Source organism: Centruroides sculpturatus, unplaced genomic scaffold, assembly GCF_000671375.1.
Source record: "Centruroides sculpturatus isolate CEXI.00-Female unplaced genomic scaffold, Cexi_2.0 scaffold507, whole genome shotgun sequence".
NCBI lineage: Eukaryota > Metazoa > Arthropoda > Arachnida > Scorpiones > Buthidae > Centruroides > Centruroides sculpturatus.
The window spans coordinates 56,541-77,306 of record NW_019384717.1 but is presented as its reverse complement, the minus strand read 5'-3'; the positions used below and the strand labels follow the sequence as shown (position 1 = coordinate 77,306).

Below are 20,766 nucleotides of genomic sequence, written 5' to 3'. Positions count from 1 at the left end.
TTAAAACAAACAATTATTCGACCTTAGGAATAAATTATTACAATCAAATTATAAACTGATTGATTGAATAATACATTAACATATCAATATTCAATTTAAACACTAAAGAACAACTATCATTTCGAGAGTTAACCAATGATATAATACTTATTAATACGCATTTTATTATATAATGCCTGTTTTACTGGTTATTAGCATTTTGAGACTCAAAATTAAACTTTTCGTCATTTTATAATAATTAAAAATATCAAAAATTTTCAATTACAAAATAGCATGACAAATGGCGCGATATCCGCAGTTTTAAATGTTTCCGGGAAAGTTAAGCAACTCGTTGTTGTTTTTTTAGTCATAATAAAACATCCAAACACTGTTTTAACTGTTGCAGAAGATGGTTATGTAAGTGTTGAAACGAAAGATGTCTCTTAACCTGTAAGACGTGCCGTCGTTTTGATCATCAATTTGACATTTCAAAAAATCACACAGTTCATTCACGCAATCTACGAACATTTGACTAAATTCAAATTTTACGATCTAAATGCCACTCTGTTTTTATCGGAGTCATATAGTCAACGTTGCTCCGCTTAATATGCAATATGTCCAATTAATCGTTATTCAAAATCGCGAATTAAATAATATTTTATAAATACTTTTATTCAAATACTCTCAATGGAATTTTCCAGAAATGTGACTTCAATTAAATACTTTCATTCAATTAAAAGTATTGTCTCATCTCTCTAATTGACCTGATTATTTCGAGTAGTATTTTAACACTAGAAGTTTAATTCTGCAAGAATTAAACTTCTAGTGTTAAAATACTTTAAAAAATACTACTAAAAGTGTTAAAATACTCTAGTGTTAAAATTCATACTTTTAAAATTAAAAGTATTCGAAGCAGATTTTATGTAGCAGCTATTTAAAATAATTCAAATTAGCCACGCGTCAAATTAAACTATTAAATACAGTTATTAATCCTTAGTTTTCAAAATATTTACTTTTCGAACAAAGTGAATCACGTACAGAATTTTGAACACATATTAGCTCTGGTTGACGTATGATTACTCGATTGCCGAACAAGATACCTCTCAAGAATAAACCATAGATTAAAGAAGGTCAACCGCCTATAATTTCTAGGTTAGATAATGTTGATGGCTCGATTAATTTGTGAAAGCACGTTGTCTGGTAAAGCAGATTAAATACCACTGGACCAGTAAGAACGACAGATATTTTCACATTTTCTACTTGCATTAAAACTACCTAATCTGAAAACAAGTAGATAAGATTCCGGAAGTAAATAGGTTGGTTTGGACCTCCTAAGTTTCTCTTAACGATGTATGGTATTCAGATACATTACAATTTATTGAATTTTACAAGTAAATATCATGTTATAATATGCAGGCTGTTTGCCATGACCGACAATTTATTTCAAAGTAAGAAGTGATTTGACAAGAGAATTTGAGATCAGAGGCTTCTCTGTATTTATACTGAAAAATACTTAGACAGTGTTTTTTCTTTCATTGTTAGTGATTATATTTTATTGTGACAATTTTTTATTATTATTTTCGTTTTTATTTTTCCATACTATTACCATATAACTTAATTCACAAATATTCAAGAGAATACTTTATTTTATTATCAATCAAAAATAGCACATCTAATTTTCAGTTTTTTTGAATAAATGATACGTTGGATTTTTTATTTGTAAAATATTTTAAATAGATTTAGACATAATTCAACGAATATTTTATATAATTCTAAAAATATTTCCTGTAGGAAAATGAAAATAAGAAAATACCACGTGACGATGAAGAAGATGGAACAATAGGAATTTCAGTCTATAAAGAATATTTGAATGCTGGAGCAAGTTTTCTCTTCAAGATGTTCTTATTAATTATGCTAGTTGTAGCACAATCCGTTACAAATGTCAGCGACTATTGGCTTGTCAAATGGTATGCTATTTTTATGGTAGATATGAGTTTATTCATGTAAACAGTTTTTTAAATACAAGTTTAATGAAGAAACATTACATTATTTATGTCAAATTTATTTCAGCATGATAAAAAGTTTCAGGCGTAATCGAACAAGTTTAACGAGTTGAAATGAATATCATTTAATACGTTCATCTCGAATTGTATCTATGTACAGAATAGGTTTCCTGTACCCCTTTTGTCGCAATCTTTCTATTGTCTGTCTCACCTACAAGAACTGACTTCAATAAGAATTCTGGGGGTTTAGGCTGGCATATTGTGAAACCAGTTGTAAATCGAAATGCGAGCGTGAGTGGTCCTATCGAGATAATCTGGGATAAGAAATGAGAAAAGAACATTACAGAAAGTTATCTGAATTACATGATTTAGTTTCTGGCTGAAACTTTATAGGAAAAGACTTCAATGTGTGCTTTTTAAGCGGAATCACAGAATTTCAATATGGCTAAGATTGCCGAATGTTTCCAGTGAAATCCATCTGCAAAAGCTTCAGCCACAACGTAAGAAATAGCAAAAATGTTCACACTTCTACATTCGACGATGAAATTATAAGAATGTAGCTTAAATTTGCATTAATGTCATTTTATGCATTTAAGATTGAGCAATTGACCACCCATATATTTCAATATTACTGATTGAACTGATTGATATTACTTTTATTCAACGGATTTAAGTAGTATTATTGTATTACTGCTTGTCGAACGAATATTAGATAACTCAGAAAATTAATTATTATTACGTGTTTAATTTTCAGGTTGCAGAACGAACGAATCTATACAGAAAATGTTAATAGTGTTGAAAATATAACATTTCAGACAAGAATATTTAACAATAGTGAAGACGAAAATTTATATTATAGTGAAGAATACAATGTATATGTTTACTTTGGACTAATATGTGCAGTGTTCTTTACGATGACAATTTCTGGATTATTATTGTATAATTTTTTCATTGCTGCATCTTTGACGCTGCACAAGAATATGTTCCGTTGTATTATTCGAACTCCAATTTCATTTTTGGATAACAATCCTGCTGGTATGTAAAATTATGTATTTAGTTCTTTAATAAGTTAAAGAATGATCAGTGATATGTTTTTGATAAGATACTGGAAATAGTTAATTAAATTTTGCGTTATTTGCGTTGACAGACCCAGGTGTACTGTTTTTTATAATAGTATAATAGGAATAATACCTATTGTAATTGTAAACATATAGTTATTATATACCTCGACAAATTGTGCTAATCATGTTTGACACGTGATAATACATCACTCACTGATTTTCCTATAAATTCTTCATTCTAAAAACAAACAAACGATGCAAATTGCATGTTTTGAAAATTTCGCTTTTGAAAAAAAATGCTGAGCACTCAACTAATAGAGTGATAAATAATAAATTACAGATATAAGATGTAAGAAGCTTAATACAGTAGAGCGTCGATTTTCCGAATCAATTGGGAACTGGGGTTGTCCGGATAACTGATATTTCGGATAACTGATTTACGTACTTAAAAATAGTTTAACGTATCCGATGTCGAAATTTTTCTCCGTTGCGTGTCGCTTCGCGTTGAATTTTCGTCGATGTTAAGCCTAACAAAGACTATTGTATCGTTAAAAATTATTTTTTTATTTTGTACAAACAAAATAAATATATTGAAAAATATAAAAATAATAAAAAATTATACTTCAGATGTTAATTTAGTATCAAAAACGTAAAATATTTGAGTAGCCCAAGACATAGCCAAAGATTGAAGCGCCACAGCACTAGGGAAAATTTAAATTTGCGGACTGGAATTCTTTCGGATGATTGACGTTTTGGATTATTGACTTTCGGAAAATCGACGCTCTACTGTATATTGTTTCATGATCACCAAGAATATAGTTTGGTTGTAAACAATATACACATTACATATTTCTTTTCTGGTGTAGTATGCAAAAACAGAGAGTAATAAAAAGATTTGAGTTAAAAGCAACAAAAATTCAGAATAAGAAAGTAAACAATTTTAACAATTTTAGTAAAGAAGTGTTTTATACAAGTGATATTGGGAATTGAAGCAGAGAAAGTTGAAGAAAGGAACTTTTCAAATCATTCCTACTAAAATCTTGTGAAATAGTATTTAGAACATATGTCAAACTTTCTACTGCATTTCGTTTTCGTGAGCATATTTACATAATAACAGCTGTAATATATTAAATTGCTCTATTCATACCCTTTGAAAAGATAAATATGTACAGTACATCTTAGAAAAACTTTAGGGATGGAAAACCAAGAGCATTTCAATCTGAGAACTGTTTATGTTGATGATACATGCGGTGTCTTATAAATAATAATGATAATGGAATAAGTATATTTTACATAAGTTTTTAATTCAAATAATATTTATTATTCTGATATTTTCTAGGAAAAATTCTAAATCGGTTTTCCAAAGATATGAATAACGTAGATGACCTTCTACCTAACAATGTTCACGTTGTGTTGAAAGTAAGTTTATATAATTTTGTATATTTAAATTTATGTAAAATAAATTTAAAAAATAAACAGGTATGTGGGGTATGCGGTTACTAACGTGTATTTATGAATTACACAAAAAAATTATTTTTAACAGCAACATAAATTGCCACAAATAACGCATGCAATATATGCTACTTTTTATCCTAATGACTTCCAATTAACCTATTTAGTCCAACTATTAATAATCTTTTAATAAGTACAGTGTACTCCATATTTCTCAATATTGCTTTACTTCTTAAACTTTGCCATCGGTATCGACTTTTTTACTCGAACAAACGCAAATTGTAAATAATCATGAATAGATTGGAATGTTGATGACAAAAATCTGTTCGTTTCTGAAGCTTGACATTTGTCTAGTTTTTTTGGAATCAAATTGTTTTAAGGTAATTTATTTTCGTTACTTTTTCGTTTACTTTTCACGAATTTCAGTTGGCTTTTCATTATTAGCATGCAACTTTGAACTATTAGTATGCAAAATAAATGACCGCTTCCACATTTGCAGTATGTTTGAATGAAAACCAATATATTGCAGCTGTCTCTTCACGCGTAATGTGAACTCATGACAGTGCTAATTCTTAATGATGTAGTACAATTGTGTTCACAGAGCGTATACATTTTTCAACCTGATCAGTGCTACATAGTCAATGTACGAACCAAACATAACTTATTAATGAAACATTTTTTGAATGTGTATGCGAATATTTGTAAAATAGTTATCATAATATGTTTGTCACATACAGATATTTTGATTGAGAGCTGAGCCAGTTACAGTATCAAACTAAATCTCTTCAGAAACCTGAGATTAATTCCAGCAAGATCAATAAATCTGAAGGATTTTCAGCATAGACTGAATAAGAAAGGTCCTCTTATTGTCAATAGGGTGGAAAAAGTCAAATATACTTTGATATTACTTCTATAAAAGTCAAACTATTTCTTATAACCATAAAATAATCTATATGCAGTAAATCCCATTTTAACTCAGATTTTGCACAACTCAGTCAAATTGTTTTGAAAAAAAAAAATTTAAATATTTTGGCATTAAAAAGTCATAAGTAATGCATTTTCGATATATGAAAAACCGCAATACTGTTCATTATATTATTGTAGTAGATAGGATGATAAAAAATGTATAATACTGTATACGAAATTTTCAAAATTTATTAGTTCATTTCATGTGTTTAAGCAGTATACGGATCAGTAAACTTCTGTGTAGAGTGGATTGTATTAGATATTTAAAAATTACTATTGTAAAAAATATTGCTAACTGGAACATTATATAACTCAGGCTTCATCCTCTTTTAGTTAAGTTTGCAAGGATTTACTGTAAAAAGATATTTTTATTTAAACTTGATATCGATATATTTCAATGTGTGCTTTTCATAATTTGAAACAGAGTTTATATCGTAATTGTACTGTACTGTACCACAAGTAGCTTTGTAGAATATTATAGCACAATTTTACAGCAGACAATATTACAGCAGGAAATTCAAGATTGAAAGGATTTTCTCATTGAATTTGGAAAAACTATACAAAATTCGCAGAATAAAAGAGCAAGCGCTGCAAACTATACCATTAAAATATTATCCTTACTGCCTAACATGAGAGTACCTGTAGATACAGGATGCATAGGAAAGTCCCTTTAACCGAGAAATTCTTGCAAACGGAGAGAGCTACAGCTATGCAAATGAGGTAACGCGTAAAGCGACTACGCCCGACCAAATGCAAACGACAGCAGCGCCCCTAGTCGCAAAATTTGGAAGACATCCATAGGAAGGGGAAGGGTTTTCCCCTTGCTATGGATGTCTGCTTAGTGCAGTTCAGCCACAATCCGCTGCAGTTCGCCTTTATTATCAGTTGGAAATGGAGTGGTTCCATAATACCCGCAGTGTTCCATAATACTACCTTTATTTATCTGTTATAGCTTTAACAATCAGCATACTTAAAAAATTAAATTGTTCGTTATACGTCTTTGTAGAGAGACTGACGCTGGTTCGTTTGTGAGAGATTAATTAAACAAAGTCAAATGCCGTTCTTTATCACAATAGATTTCATCGCAATCCAGTTAAGCACCGATTTTGTTGGATTAGATATAAATTTCATCTGTATTTATCCTACGATTCACGTTTCGAAATTTTTGCTAATATACAGTACTTGCAATTTTAGCTTCATTAAGCAGAAAATAAACAAATCTATTATTTTTTCCGAATATATTACGTGATTAATTCTAACGATAGGAAACTGTAGCGAACACTTGTTCTGATAAAAGACACAGAAAAGGCAAACAAAACTAGCAATATTTATATCAGGATGTTAATATTTACAAATCGTAAATATATACGTAAAGCAAAGTATAAAAACAAAAAACAGTAATATAAAGTAACGGAATAGATCAGCGTTTAAAATAGCTTTTTTCTTCGGTTGTAAGTAAAGACGTTTATACTTCGTATCTCAGGACAGTTTCAGTTTACGAATATAGAATTTGGTGGTCGTGTAAAACATTCAAATTCAAAAAAAGTAAAAAATATTTTAGCTTCCTCTGACAAAATTCAATTTGGCAAATGAGAAAAAACTTAATAGCATACATAATGATTGTTGTCCTTAGTTCTAGTGTTAATTAAGTAAATAAGTTATTGTATAAAAAATTCGTTTTTATTGTATTATAAGAAATTCTTTGTGAGAAACTTCTAAATTACCTGTAATATGTGAATAATGATGGACTTGTCGCGTGTTGAAATGAGTGAAATAAAAGTGAAATAATTGAAGTAATTAATGACAGATAAGTTTCCATTTACTAGCAATTTATATTTTTATATTTTAGGGATTGTCTCTGATCGCTGGCATCTGTGTTCTTCAAGCAATTTTCTGCCCTTATGTTCTCATATTGACATTTGTGCTTTCAATGTTATTCTATTTTATGTGGAAGATTCACAGCCGTGTTCTGAAAAGCATTAAACTCATGGAAGGAAAATGTGAGTGTATAGAATTCTGAATAGTTTATTGTATTTAAGTGAATAGCATAAAACTTTTTCACAACTCGTTACTTTACGTTTTGTGAGCATACTATAGAGTTCGAGTGCATTTAATTTTAACAGTAAAGATATTTATTACCGAAAGCAATTACGCAGAAACTCTTTGTTATGTAAGGCCAAGACTCCACTAGCGTAAAGACGGACGTAAAAACCCTCGCAGTAAGCTTTTAATCACGTGACCCTGATATTTTACGCCTGAGCAGCTCGTAAAACCAGGGTAGAAGCGAGTTGAGCGGTGTTCAACTTTCCACGCGAATACCGCCGTGAAACGGTACCATCCACCAATCAGAAGTGAGTGAAATCTAGGTCATTTTGACACGGTGCGAAAACGGCGGAAAACGACCTTTTGTGTACGTTGTCTCGTTGCTACTCTAGAATAGATCTGGAAAGATTTATCGAAAACATTTGAAAGTATTCGTGTATCTACGACAACCGATTGTGCTATATGCGGTATCAGTGTCGTACTTCTTTTGTACAGCAATAAAGTATTGAGTTGAGTTGTATCTACGACAAGAAGTATCCCGATTATAATAATAGATGCCTAAAAAACGCGATATGGACGGCCAAAGAAAATTCCTTTAATTTAGAGGATTATATAATAAAAAAAGCTAAGCATATAAGTGCTGTATATTATCTTAATTAATAATACGATAATAAAAGTTAATATATGAAAGTAAATATATTATTTTTACTACATTTATATAGTACAGAAAAACTTGTAGAATATAATCGTTGTCTTTATAACTTCGATAGTACCGTCGCCGTAAAAACTTCACTAACCGTACCGTACCTCCACTGCAATCCAGACGCAAACACAAATAGGTCACGTTATTAAAAGTTTTTATGGCGAAGGTTTTTACGCCTGTTTTTACGCTAGTGGAGTCTCGGCCTAAAACAAACTTTTTGCGTGGTGACCCAAATTGCACATAAGTCGTTAAGTAGGCGGGCCACAAACATTTTGGATATTTTACATATACTACAAGTATGTGTAGTATATGTAAATTATCATTTACACATGTTATTCATTCTATTGTTTCTTTCAAGTGATTTGTCAAATATGTTCGCGGGCCGCGTTTGGGCCGGGAACATATTTGAGCACCTTTGCTGAATGTTAAGCGAAATTTTTGTTATAGTTCTCGTAAGTTATGCTGAAGTGTTTGAAATTTAAGATGAAAGTTTCCCCAAAATAGGGAAGTGATGACGACAAACGAAATTATATTTTCCATAAGTGTGAAAATCGTGAATTTTTCGAAAAATGTAAAAAGTTTCAATTTGTCTAACTTTACATTTATTTCCATTTACTTTTCATACTTTTTGTACAAATCCCTTCATTTTTGTATTCAATAGACATTGTCAAATCGTCAATATACTGCGAATGATATACAACATACAATTTTTAAATTTTCACTCCATGTGATCAGTTTACGATTTAAAATATTATTATTGTTTTAAGAAAAAAATACCCCAATACTTGTAGAAAACACCAGTCCACAACAATAGTTGGTTAATGCTGTTCTTAGTATCATTTTTGAAAACGATTGCATTACTGCAGGAAGAATTAGAAAACTGTAGCGGTTTCCGAAACTTTCTGACATTTTTCTCAGTTGTTATACGTGCTTATTTTTATTGGACAATAAACCCGGCGCACGAACTTGTAAATGACATCTTTTAGTACAAAGATATTCGTCACGTGTAACACGATTTCAGTCAATACAGTGTGCATATTACTGTGAAAGACAAATTACATCTAGTCTAACTCTAACAAAAGCTTTTCACCAGCTTCAATAAGCGCTTTATCGTAAATGTACTTTTTTGTTGACAAAGCTCATAATGAAAGTTAAAATTATAATAAGCAATTGCTGTGCGACATGTGCACACAAAAAACGACGAGATAATTTATTGCAAATTTCTTCTGCAAAAATTTAAAAGCGTGATTAAATCTTTGTTTTGTTTTTGGCTTGACTAAATTTAGAAATTTAGCTTTTGTTTTTAAAATGCTTCTTTTTGCATGAAGACTACAATGTTCTGTTTGTGTTATGCTACAAGCATAATTGGTTGCTTCTGAAACATATGGTTATATATATATATAATGTATGCACGCATGTGTATAATATACAAAATTTTATATACGAAATTATGAAATGTACATTAATTTATGTAAGCATTATTTTAAAAGTTAGAAATATAAATTTTAAAATCTTTGCATGTCGGCTTTATATATCTATTAGATGAGAATTGTTTTTTATTTGCTTTCTTAAATACAATACGCAAACAGTTATTATATTTAATAAGGTTTTGCTCAAATAATTAATTTCATATAGAATTTCTTTTAACAGCAAGAAGTCCAGTATTTTCTCATCTGAGTGTATCTCTTTATGGACTGACAACCATTAGAGCATTTAAAGCTGAAGATAAATTTTTATCCACCTTTAATGAGTATCAGGATAAACACACTGCAACGTGGATTATTTACATTGCATTAAATCGTTGTCTTTCTATATATGGTCACATCATTTGTTACGTAAATTTCCTTATTACTGTTATTATTTTTAGTGTATCAGTTCATTCAGGTGAGTATATACATTTACAGTCGACCCCCCTATAATTCCCTGTTAATAATTCCACCTATGACACTGTTGAGCCGTTCACAGCCCGGCACACATATTTGTAAAATTTAAGTGAATCGTACAACATGGAATTCATATAAAACGGAATTATCAACAGTGTTATAAGGGGGTTGACTGTAGTTGTGTATAGTGTATACTATATGTAATTTTGAATTTATAATTGGAACTTTAGATGATGCAGGAAGCCAAATTGGACTTGTAATGAACTATGGAATACTATTTGTAATTTATTTTCAAAGCGTTATTAGAACTTCATCTGAAGTGAACTTTCAGGTAATGTAAGAACAACTAACCCGATAATGTATCCATTATTAAACTTTCTGTCAAGTCCAGTTATAATATAGAAATGCCGGTTATTTTTTCCTGTCTCCTCTGGGAAGTTACGTGAAGGGGAGTCCTTCCTCAAATCCACCATTTTAGCATTATGCTTGAAAGCAGAAGCCTTCTAGGTGTAATGTAATTATGCACAACTGCATTGATGTAGTTTGCAGTCATTGAATACAGCTGCACATTTTTTCCAGATACATGCAGATACAATTGTAACTATTATTATGATTATATGCGAATATTATATCAATTCTAGTTGGTTGTATAAATTTTAATTAGATTGTAAAATGTAATGAAAAATGTATATTTTTCGTTGTAGCGAAAACAAGGTCACTTATTTGTTCCCTAACATACAGTCGACCCCCCCTATAACGCGGTATATACGTTCCACTTTATAAGAATTTCGTGTTGTAGGAAACCTTAAATACATGAGCCAATCACAGCCTGGCACGTGTGCAGTTTATGGACTACGGCTGTTTGAAAGGTTTTCTTCCATAAAATTAATCGATTCTAGACCGATTTGACTCAACATTTCCAAAACACGTATAATTTTTTGGGAATAATCTGTATAAACTATGCTATAAACAAAAAATTGTAGGATTACTTACCGAGTGTGCACCGTTCGACGACGTCATTGCTTAAGCTTGTTTTCGTCGCGGAGCGGCGCATCGAACGGCGGGCACGTGTTTCCTAATAAGTTATTTTTCTGCGAAAAACTCGCTGAACTTTGGAGACATCATTAATAGAAATAATTTTTAAGGCGTTGAATAAAAAATGTTTTTTTTCACAAGAAATGTATAAAATTACAGTACTGTATTAGACTTACAGTACCTAATTTATATACTGTACAGATGATAGTAAACTCAACTTACCCGCCTAAATTCTCCGTAGCTTGTAAGTAGTTCAGCTGAACGTCCACTATTGGTCCAGATTCGACCAATCCTGTCGCGACACAAGTCGGCGATGACGTTTTACCGCATTTTACGAGTCTCTTTTAGCGTCTTTATACGAATACAGTCGCAATTTTTTCGCCGCGATATACGAATCCGCATTATATGAACCCGCGTTATAGGGGGTCTACTGTATTTGTACTAATTACGTTTGTGTTCAGCATTGGAAACCCGTGTGAACTGCTGTGACCAAAACGTTTTTGGCAAAAATCAATCAAATACCTTTGTTTTCATATACTTAAATGAAAAAAACTGTGATTCCGAAACTGCAAAAATACAATAACACTTTGTTTTCAGTTTTTATATTCTGTGTGAAAGTTATTTTTTATGCCTAAATCTGTTTTATTACTGTTTTATAATTTTTTAAACAATTTTTACTACAAATCCTCAAGTTACTATCTCGAATTATATATGTGTTAATGTTATATTTATTTTATAATTAAAAGTAATTTTGTTATAAAAAATAAAATATTTTATCATGTTACGTGCAAGAAAATTAGAAAGAGTATTTATCAGATATTTAGGCTTGGCTTAGTTACCATCGGCGGTTTGCCTAAAAGTGAATTAAATGACAGCCTGATTGATTTATCAATTCATATAAAATTTGCAGAAACAGATAACCAGATTAAAGGAAGGATCTTCTTATTAGAATATATTCCACACTTTCCATATTTCAGATGTAATTTATTGTAAAATGGAGTTAGACATGTAGTAAATACATAATATTCTTGAGAAAAATAATATATTTTCATATCAACAAAATTGAAATTTCAGTAAATAATTATTTTATAATTGGTTTGAAAATTTCATTGAAACTTCAAATTTTAGAAATATGGATTAAAAATACTGAAATATTTCATATTTAAAGTCATAAGTGAAAAATAATTATTAATATCACTTTATATTTTACTAAATTACATTTCGTTTTACATAATAATGTAAGCAAAGTGTTTTCTATTTAACGACAAGTAATCAAAACAATGAAAATCTTTTAACTTTTAAAAAATTATAAATTTTATAATTCAAGAATACATATTTTAAGAAAAGGAAATAAATTTAAAAGTATATCAGTACCGCAGAAATTACAGTGGGTCAAAAAGAATAAAAAATCATATAAAAAGATGAAAGAACTAAATACAAATCATGTACTTGTGTATCTTCATATAAAAATCTGTTATAAGTCTTATGAAATTCTATACATCTTTTATAACTGTTGATAATACATATTGTTACTTGAATAAGTTTTATGCATATTAATTTTCCAGATGAATTCTGTAAAACGTATACTAAACTACAGCAAATTAAAATCAGAAGCATCGTACGAAAGTTTACCTGATAAACGGCCACCTTCGGATTGGCCACAAAAGGGAAAAATTGATTTTGATGATGTTTCTTTACAATATTCCAAGGACAAAAATATTGTTTTGAAGAATTTATCTTTTCGAATTCACTCGGGAGAAAAGGTAAAATATTCTCGAAATGGAATGAGTGTTGCTGAAAATTATTGTCTGAAATTATTTCTAATATTTATTAATTGCAGATAGGAATTGTTGGAAGAACAGGAGCTGGAAAAAGCTCTATAATTGCTTCGTTATTTCGCATGACAGAGCCAACAGGAACAATAACCATTGACGGAATTGACACCAAAGATATTGGTCTTCGGGATCTACGTAGTAAAATATCTATCATTCCTCAAGTATGCGTTCTTCGATTTATTATATAAAAATTTAATTTTTTAAGTAAGATTAAAAAATACAAAACTTAATGAGATATTCCACAGCTGATATTCAAATTGCCAATTTTTTTCATGTTGAAATAGCAACATCTTGACACAACAACGCCTTAGCACGAAAATCACTTTGTCGAAAATAAACATATTCGCTCATTGGAATAAAATTCAAATTGGTCCATAGAATAAGGAAGAGCAAAGAATATAATAAATAGTATTATTGTAAATATATACTCATTTAACATTAATGTTTTGACAAATCAATGTAATCAAATGTGAGGCTTAAAATTCATTGCAATTCATTCAAATTCATTATGTCATATGGCACGTGTGACGCAAATATAAACTTATGTTTTACATCAAAATTAGGACCCCAATACAATCTATATTCGTAGCATTTTTTATTATTCAAAATGCTAGGAAGGTATTGTTCTCTTCAGATGTATTCAAAAATTTATGAAAAATCCAGAAGAATTGAGGAAAAGTTGCATGACTTCTATGTGATGCCATGCAACTAGCAAAGAGTTAATTTGTGATGGATGATTTTCCTTGTGTCATGACAACTGTAGCAAAGAATGCATGCGTTCGTGTGTCTAAAAATGTACACGAAATGTTTAAAGTATAATAACAATAATTGCCATGCAAATATTTACTATATCGAAATTTCTTTTTCGATATGTAGTGCTCTAAACATCATGAATTTCGAAGTGATTAAAGACAGCGTGTTCACGAATCGTAAGTATTGAGCAGCATGAACAGATAGAACTCCTTTTATCCCATCGCTTAACAAACATTTACTTTATTAGAAGTTAAATAGCAAATTGAATTTTAAAAAAAATCTATATAAATTGACTAATTTATTGACAGTGAGTTTGAATCTGTAGAAATTAAAATTGACCCAAAATATGTTAATAAAATAAGTCAAAAGCGTTGAATACAATATGGATAATTCACTAAAGGTACACGCATGGCGAATCTTTTAAAATACTGTAATTAATAAAAGAAGGAAATTTTTATATTTACCACTATTGTAATTATAATACAAACAATTTCAAAAAAATTCGTAAAACGAATAAAATAGCATGTGTATTTTTTAGGATCCAATGTTATTTACCGGTCCACTTCGAAGAAATATCGATCCTTTTAATGAATATTCAGAAGAAATTCTATGGCAAGCTATAGAAGAGGTTAGAAACATATAATTGTTTTCATCTACTANGTGAGGCTTAAAATTCATTGCAATTCATTCAAATTCATTATGTCATATGGCACGTGTGACGCAAATATAAACTTATGTTTTACATCAAAATTAGGACCCCAATACAATCTATATTCGTAGCATTTTTTATTATTCAAAATGCTAGGAAGGTATTGTTCTCTTCAGATGTATTCAAAAATTTATGAAAAATCCAGAAGAATTGAGGAAAAGTTGCATGACTTCTATGTGATGCCATGCAACTAGCAAAGAGTTAATTTGTGATGGATGATTTTCCTTGTGTCATGACAACTGTAGCAAAGAATGCATGCGTTCGTGTGTCTAAAAATGTACACGAAATGTTTAAAGTATAATAACAATAATTGCCATGCAAATATTTACTATATCGAAATTTCTTTTTCGATATGTAGTGCTCTAAACATCATGAATTTCGAAGTGATTAAAGACAGCGTGTTCACGAATCGTAAGTATTGAGCAGCATGAACAGATAGAACTCCTTTTATCCCATCGCTTAACAAACATTTACTTTATTAGAAGTTAAATAGCAAATTGAATTTTAAAAAAAATCTATATAAATTGACTAATTTATTGACAGTGAGTTTGAATCTGTAGAAATTAAAATTGACCCAAAATATGTTAATAAAATAAGTCAAAAGCGTTGAATACAATATGGATAATTCACTAAAGGTACACGCATGGCGAATCTTTTAAAATACTGTAATTAATAAAAGAAGGAAATTTTTATATTTACCACTATTGTAATTATAATACAAACAATTTCAAAAAAATTCGTAAAACGAATAAAATAGCATGTGTATTTTTTAGGATCCAATGTTATTTACCGGTCCACTTCGAAGAAATATCGATCCTTTTAATGAATATTCAGAAGAAATTCTATGGCAAGCTATAGAAGAGGTTAGAAACATATAATTGTTTTCATCTACTATATATACTATATACTACCCTTATATATCTGTTTAATTTCTTTTAATGGCTAAAGTTAATTATTATCTATTTATTTTAAATAATCTCAACTAAAGGTGCAATTAAAAGAAGTTATCAGTTCGTTGCCTTGGGGACTGGATACACATTTATCAGAAGGAGGACGAAATTTTAGCGTAGGAGAAAGACAGTTAATTTGTCTTGCCAGAACGATTCTTCGCCAGAATAAAATTCTCGTCATGGATGAAGCAACATCCAATATAGATAAAAAGTTAGAATACAACAAATTTTAAGTATTATTTAGTTTTAAGTAAAATTAGTTAATTGTATGGTTTCTGTTGTGTACACAATTGTTATACGTTTTTCGAAAGTATTTGATATTTTCGTTAATCACACTATTTCAGTTTGAAACATTAAAATTGTTTTTGTCAATCAAATATTAGCTTATTTTATAGACAGTTGAAAAATTACGAGTTTCTAAATAAATCGTAAAAAGTTCGTTTAAATTAAGCATCAATATTTTTGTACCATATCATACTGCATTAGTTTCCATTTCGGAAATGATGATTGACAATATAGTAGGCTTGTATGGTTGAAGTTCACATGGGTTCAATTTTCAATATGCATGATAATTACATTGAAGTTAAGGCGATACAAAAATGATCAATTGATTGACTGGTTAACACTTTTACGTAACGATACGGATGACCGGATGGCCGAGCGGTTAAGATGGCAGCCTACTGCTATGGGGAAACGGATCAAATCAGGACGGATCAAAAAATCTCCAGGAATTTTTCGAGGGTGGTTTGACCGGATATATCGGCCCTTGCCCCTCACCACCCGGTCGCCCCATTGTGGATCTGGTCGAACCCTTAATGATATTGCTAAAAGACGCCTTCTTAGTGCCCACAGGGCAGATAGTGTTACAATAAAAGAACGGTTCGGGATGTGGAATCGAAACCGAACGAACCTTCAGATATATTCTATACACAGTGTGTTAAAACCAAAAAATTCAAACCTCCTTTCTTACTATTTGTTTGTTTTCATTTTGGATCTGGATTTTAAAGAAAGGTCCTATTGGTGTCCATGTGGCAAAACGAACTTTAAAGAATCATTATTTTGATTTACTATTGATTTTATTGTGACATGAAATATGATTGTAAATAAGCGATTTATTTACATTACATCGGTGTTCTGCTCTTTGAACATAAACTGTTGAAGTTTCATCTTGTTCGTGCTATCGTCTGGAATGCGTTTCTATATGTTTATTTGTTTCTTTCACTTGTTTCTTTCTGTATGATATGCGCAAAAGCTCTCAGTTTTTGGTTGTTTGTAGATTCGTGACTTGAGCAGTTGAGCTTAAGCTATCAGGAGAACAGTGCTGAAACGAAGAAAGAAAAAATTATTTTAATCGAATGTCTTCATTTTGTTTATGAAAACAGGTACAAAAATTTAATTTATTTGTTATGAATACACCCATATTTAAGATTAACATCATCTGTAATAAGTTTATAGACAACATTTAATCATACAATATTTTACTTGGCATGTACCCTTTTCTTTATATAGTTATGTAATTCTTTAACCTGAAAAATATTATTTTCAAATAAAATTTACATTCTATCTTATAAACGTAAGTTAGAAGGAAATATTATGTTTTTTTTTTTTTTTTTTTTAATCCATCGGCTCTAAGAACGCTTATCTAATCGTAACCATTGTAGGTTTGTTCAGAATATAAAAGAAATACCTGATTGATAAGGAAATGGGCTTCCCATATTTGAAAGACAATACCTTAAAAATTTCTGGGATATTTCTTTGCCTGGATTTAATTTTAGAGTCTCAAAGGTATGTTCTTGTCTTAAGAAATGTTCTTGTTAGCAGAAAGTTTGCGAATCATTTTGGTAAGAATTTGTCTGATCGTGTTAGATTGTTCTCCAGTTCCCTGGATGCAATAAGACAGTTTCCTCGTAGAGTACTGAAGTTAAGTCGGTCTGCCCATTCTGCCTTACCATAGTTTGTAGGATTTGTCAAATAGATATACAGCATAATCTATATATATAACCCATTCATTTCCTGTCCGTCCCGTAACTGTTTCATAACGGACACTAGAGGNATATTTTATTTGGCTGTATCCTTTTCTTTATATAGTTATGTAATTCTTTAACCAGAAAAATATTATTTACAAATAAAATTTACATTCTATCTTATAAACGTATGTTAGAAGGAAATATTATTATTATTTTTTTAAATCCATCGGCTCTAAGAACGCTTATCTAATCGTAACCATTGTAGGTTTGTTCAGAATACAAAAGAAATATCTGATTGATAAGGAAATAGGCTTCCCATATTTGAAAGACAATACAGTACCTTAAAAATTTCTGGGATATTTCTTTGCCTGGATTTAATTTTAGAGTCTCAGAGGTATGTTCTTGTCTTAAGAAATGTTTTTGTTAGTAGAAGAACGTTTGGGAATCATTTTGGTAAGAATTTGTCTGATCGTGTTAGATTGTTCTCCAGTTCCCTTCGCTGCATGCAATGAGACAGTTTCCTCGTAGAGTACTGAAGTAAGTCACTCTGTTCATTCTGTCTTATCATAGTTTGTAGGATTTGTCAAATAGATATAATATCAGACTGCAGAATACTTTTACATTTAGCTACTTTGTTACCAGATAACTCTGCATCGTAAAATGAATATACTCAAATTCTGTCAATTGTTTATTTCTTGACATCGTGTGTTTGGTGTTGTACATATGATACGTGTATATCCTTTACATGTAGTAAATATAAGTACCATATGTGAAATGCTTGAAGTAACACTTCTTGAAAATGTATTTTACAGATATTACACTGGTGTTACTATATCCATTTCCTGTGTTCACTATTTTTATAGAAACACTTATCGTTTATGTCTGTACAAAATTCAAAAATACTATTGTTCATTAATTAAATAAAAGATAAATTTTACATGTGTAATTACTATGCTGTAGTGTAAATACTTCATTACAAAGTCATGAAGTATTTACACTACAGCATAGTACATCATAATAGACTTTGTTATGAAGCGGAAACTATTTAGAGTTCAGACTATTTAGAGTTCAGATAATGGTGTGATTTCTATAAACGAAAAATATCCATAAAAGAAAAATAAACAGACCTTAAAACTTTGTCAGACATAGACTCGGGTCGATTCCCCTGAGTCCACATGATACATTTGGTGTACTGTCTTATAAATCTTGAAACAAAAAATCGATCGGGGCAGTGCATGCGTCGAAACATATGTCGCGGCCGCTAATGGACAACACTGACTTTTTTATGACAGATTATGAACGATGATACAGCATTTATCTGGCTCAAAGTTTAATCATGCCACTTAAAGGGATTTTTTATAAATCTGAGCATGCAGTTCATGTTGGCAAAAGTTTGTTTCTTCTATTTTACTTAAGACTGGTGGATTTAAACAGGTTAGACAGAATGGTGAACAAGATAAACAAGGTATTGTTTATCTTGTTGACCATTCTGTCTAACCTGTTTAAATTATTCTTTGAAGTAGTTAATATTATATGAGTTTGTTTCAGAATTCTTTCTAGCCATGGAATTTTTGAAATCTGCTGCCAGTTTATTGAAAATCAATGAATCATATTTTTCAGGAAGTGATAATATGTCCTAAAGGATTCTATGGTATTAAAATTGAGATTTATCTTCGTATTAGAACAATTAAAATTGTTGAAATATATACCCGATATAACAAAAAATATAATTGAGTTATGTCTTTGGTTATATTAAATACAGTTAATTGTCCTCGATGAAAATAAACTATAGGTTTGGAAAGCTATCACAGAACGGTTATAGTTTTAAATTACAGTATAGCGTCGTTTATCCGAATCAATTGGGGCCTGGGGTTGTTCGGATAACTTATTTTTCGGATAACCAATTACGTACGAAAAAATATATTAATTTATCCCGTGTTGAAATTTTTCTCCGTTGCATGTCGCTTCGCGTTGAATTTTCGTCGATGTTAAGCCTAACGTAGACTATTGTATCGTTAAAAATTATTTTTTTATTTTGTATGAACAAAATAAATATATTGAAAAATATAAAAACATGAAAAATTATACTTCAGAAGTGAATTCAGTATCAAAAACGTAAAATATTTGCGTAGCCGAAGACATAGCCAAAGATTACAGCGCCACAGCACTGGCGAAAATTTAAATTTGTCGACTGGAATTCCTTCGGATAACCGACGTTTCGGATAACCGACCTTCGGATAAACGACGCTCTACTGTAATCGTGTACAATATTTTCACCAATGTTCTGTAATAGTTGTGTACACTCATAACTAGATGACTGGACAAGCAAGAGTAGAACTGAAGTGAAATACATGCACAAACGTTGTAGTTCCAGTTTATAAATCTAGCAACTCTACTGGATATGTGAACTGCAACTAAAACATTTCATGTGCTCTTACTTGTAGCCGAATAATTAAAACCAATGAATATTGGTAGATATTTGCAGGCTTTTAATTCACCAATCAGTTGCCCAGTTAATCTGCTAGTTTTGTGCAGTGACTAAAATCAATTTACAAACCAGTTTTCCGTGGAAAATATTTACCTTTAAAATTTTTTTCATGAACTTATAACGTATTTATTTCTGCAAAGTTAATTTAATATAACCCATTTTACATTCAGTAAAAATTTTATACTTCTTTAATATCAGCTATACTTAATGAATACATTTAGTAGCAGTTGTATCGAACTTTGATAGTCATATTATAAGTATTTTTTGTGTTTTGATGATACAGATATGTATATTCGTAACGTATTCTTTTTATCTATTTCATATCAAGCACTGATTCCTGCATACAAAAAATAATTCGAGAGAAATTCAAATCGTGTACCGTGTTGACAATAGCCCATAGATTACATACAATTATCGATTCGGACAGAGTACTGGTAAGTTTATTTTGTTTATTACATAATAGAAAAGTTTGTTTTCTTAAACATTTGAAACTTTTAGGTTTTAGATAATGGAAAACTTCAAGAATTCGACATGCCATATAAATTACTAAAGAATGTGAATGGTACTTTTTATAACTTGGTAAAAAAGACTGGAGTTACTTCAATGAATGAGTTATATAAAATTGCTAAAAATAAATACAAGGTTCAAGAATGTATGGAAAGAACGTCATTATAAGACAGTGGATTTTCCTCGATACATATTATCCTTGTGTATTTCTCGTTTTGTTTTTATATTGTATTGTGTTGTTGTACTCGGAATCATCTCTGTTGAGTGCAGTTTCTGCATGTCATTTAGGACATAAAATTGTTAAAATCTTTAGTAAAAGTGTTAAAACTTAGATACTATTTGTAACGGTAAAAAACTTATAGGCATTAATGTTTAACATATTTTAAACATTACTGTAATGTAATCACAAATTTTTTCAGATAACCATGTTAA

At 30.2% G+C, this 20,766-nt stretch overlaps 1 protein-coding gene across 1 annotated transcript in view; it reads left to right on the top strand.

Moving 5' to 3' along the window:
- Positions 1-20,766, top strand: part of LOC111627946 (multidrug resistance-associated protein 4-like) — a 44,073-nt gene extending 23,307 nt beyond the window's left edge. The window contains exons 15-26 of the mRNA XM_023371646.1: positions 1,771-1,946; positions 2,737-3,017; positions 4,383-4,462; positions 7,311-7,461; positions 9,858-10,091; positions 10,321-10,421; positions 12,691-12,888; positions 12,966-13,121; positions 14,252-14,341; positions 15,411-15,583; positions 20,156-20,261; positions 20,326-20,766. Of these exons, the coding sequence (XP_023227414.1) occupies positions 1,771-1,946; positions 2,737-3,017; positions 4,383-4,462; positions 7,311-7,461; positions 9,858-10,091; positions 10,321-10,421; positions 12,691-12,888; positions 12,966-13,121; positions 14,252-14,341; positions 15,411-15,583; positions 20,156-20,261; positions 20,326-20,502 (1,923 nt within the window). The 3' untranslated portion in view covers positions 20,503-20,766. The remainder of the gene's footprint in view (positions 1-1,770; positions 1,947-2,736; positions 3,018-4,382; positions 4,463-7,310; positions 7,462-9,857; positions 10,092-10,320; positions 10,422-12,690; positions 12,889-12,965; positions 13,122-14,251; positions 14,342-15,410; positions 15,584-20,155; positions 20,262-20,325) is intronic.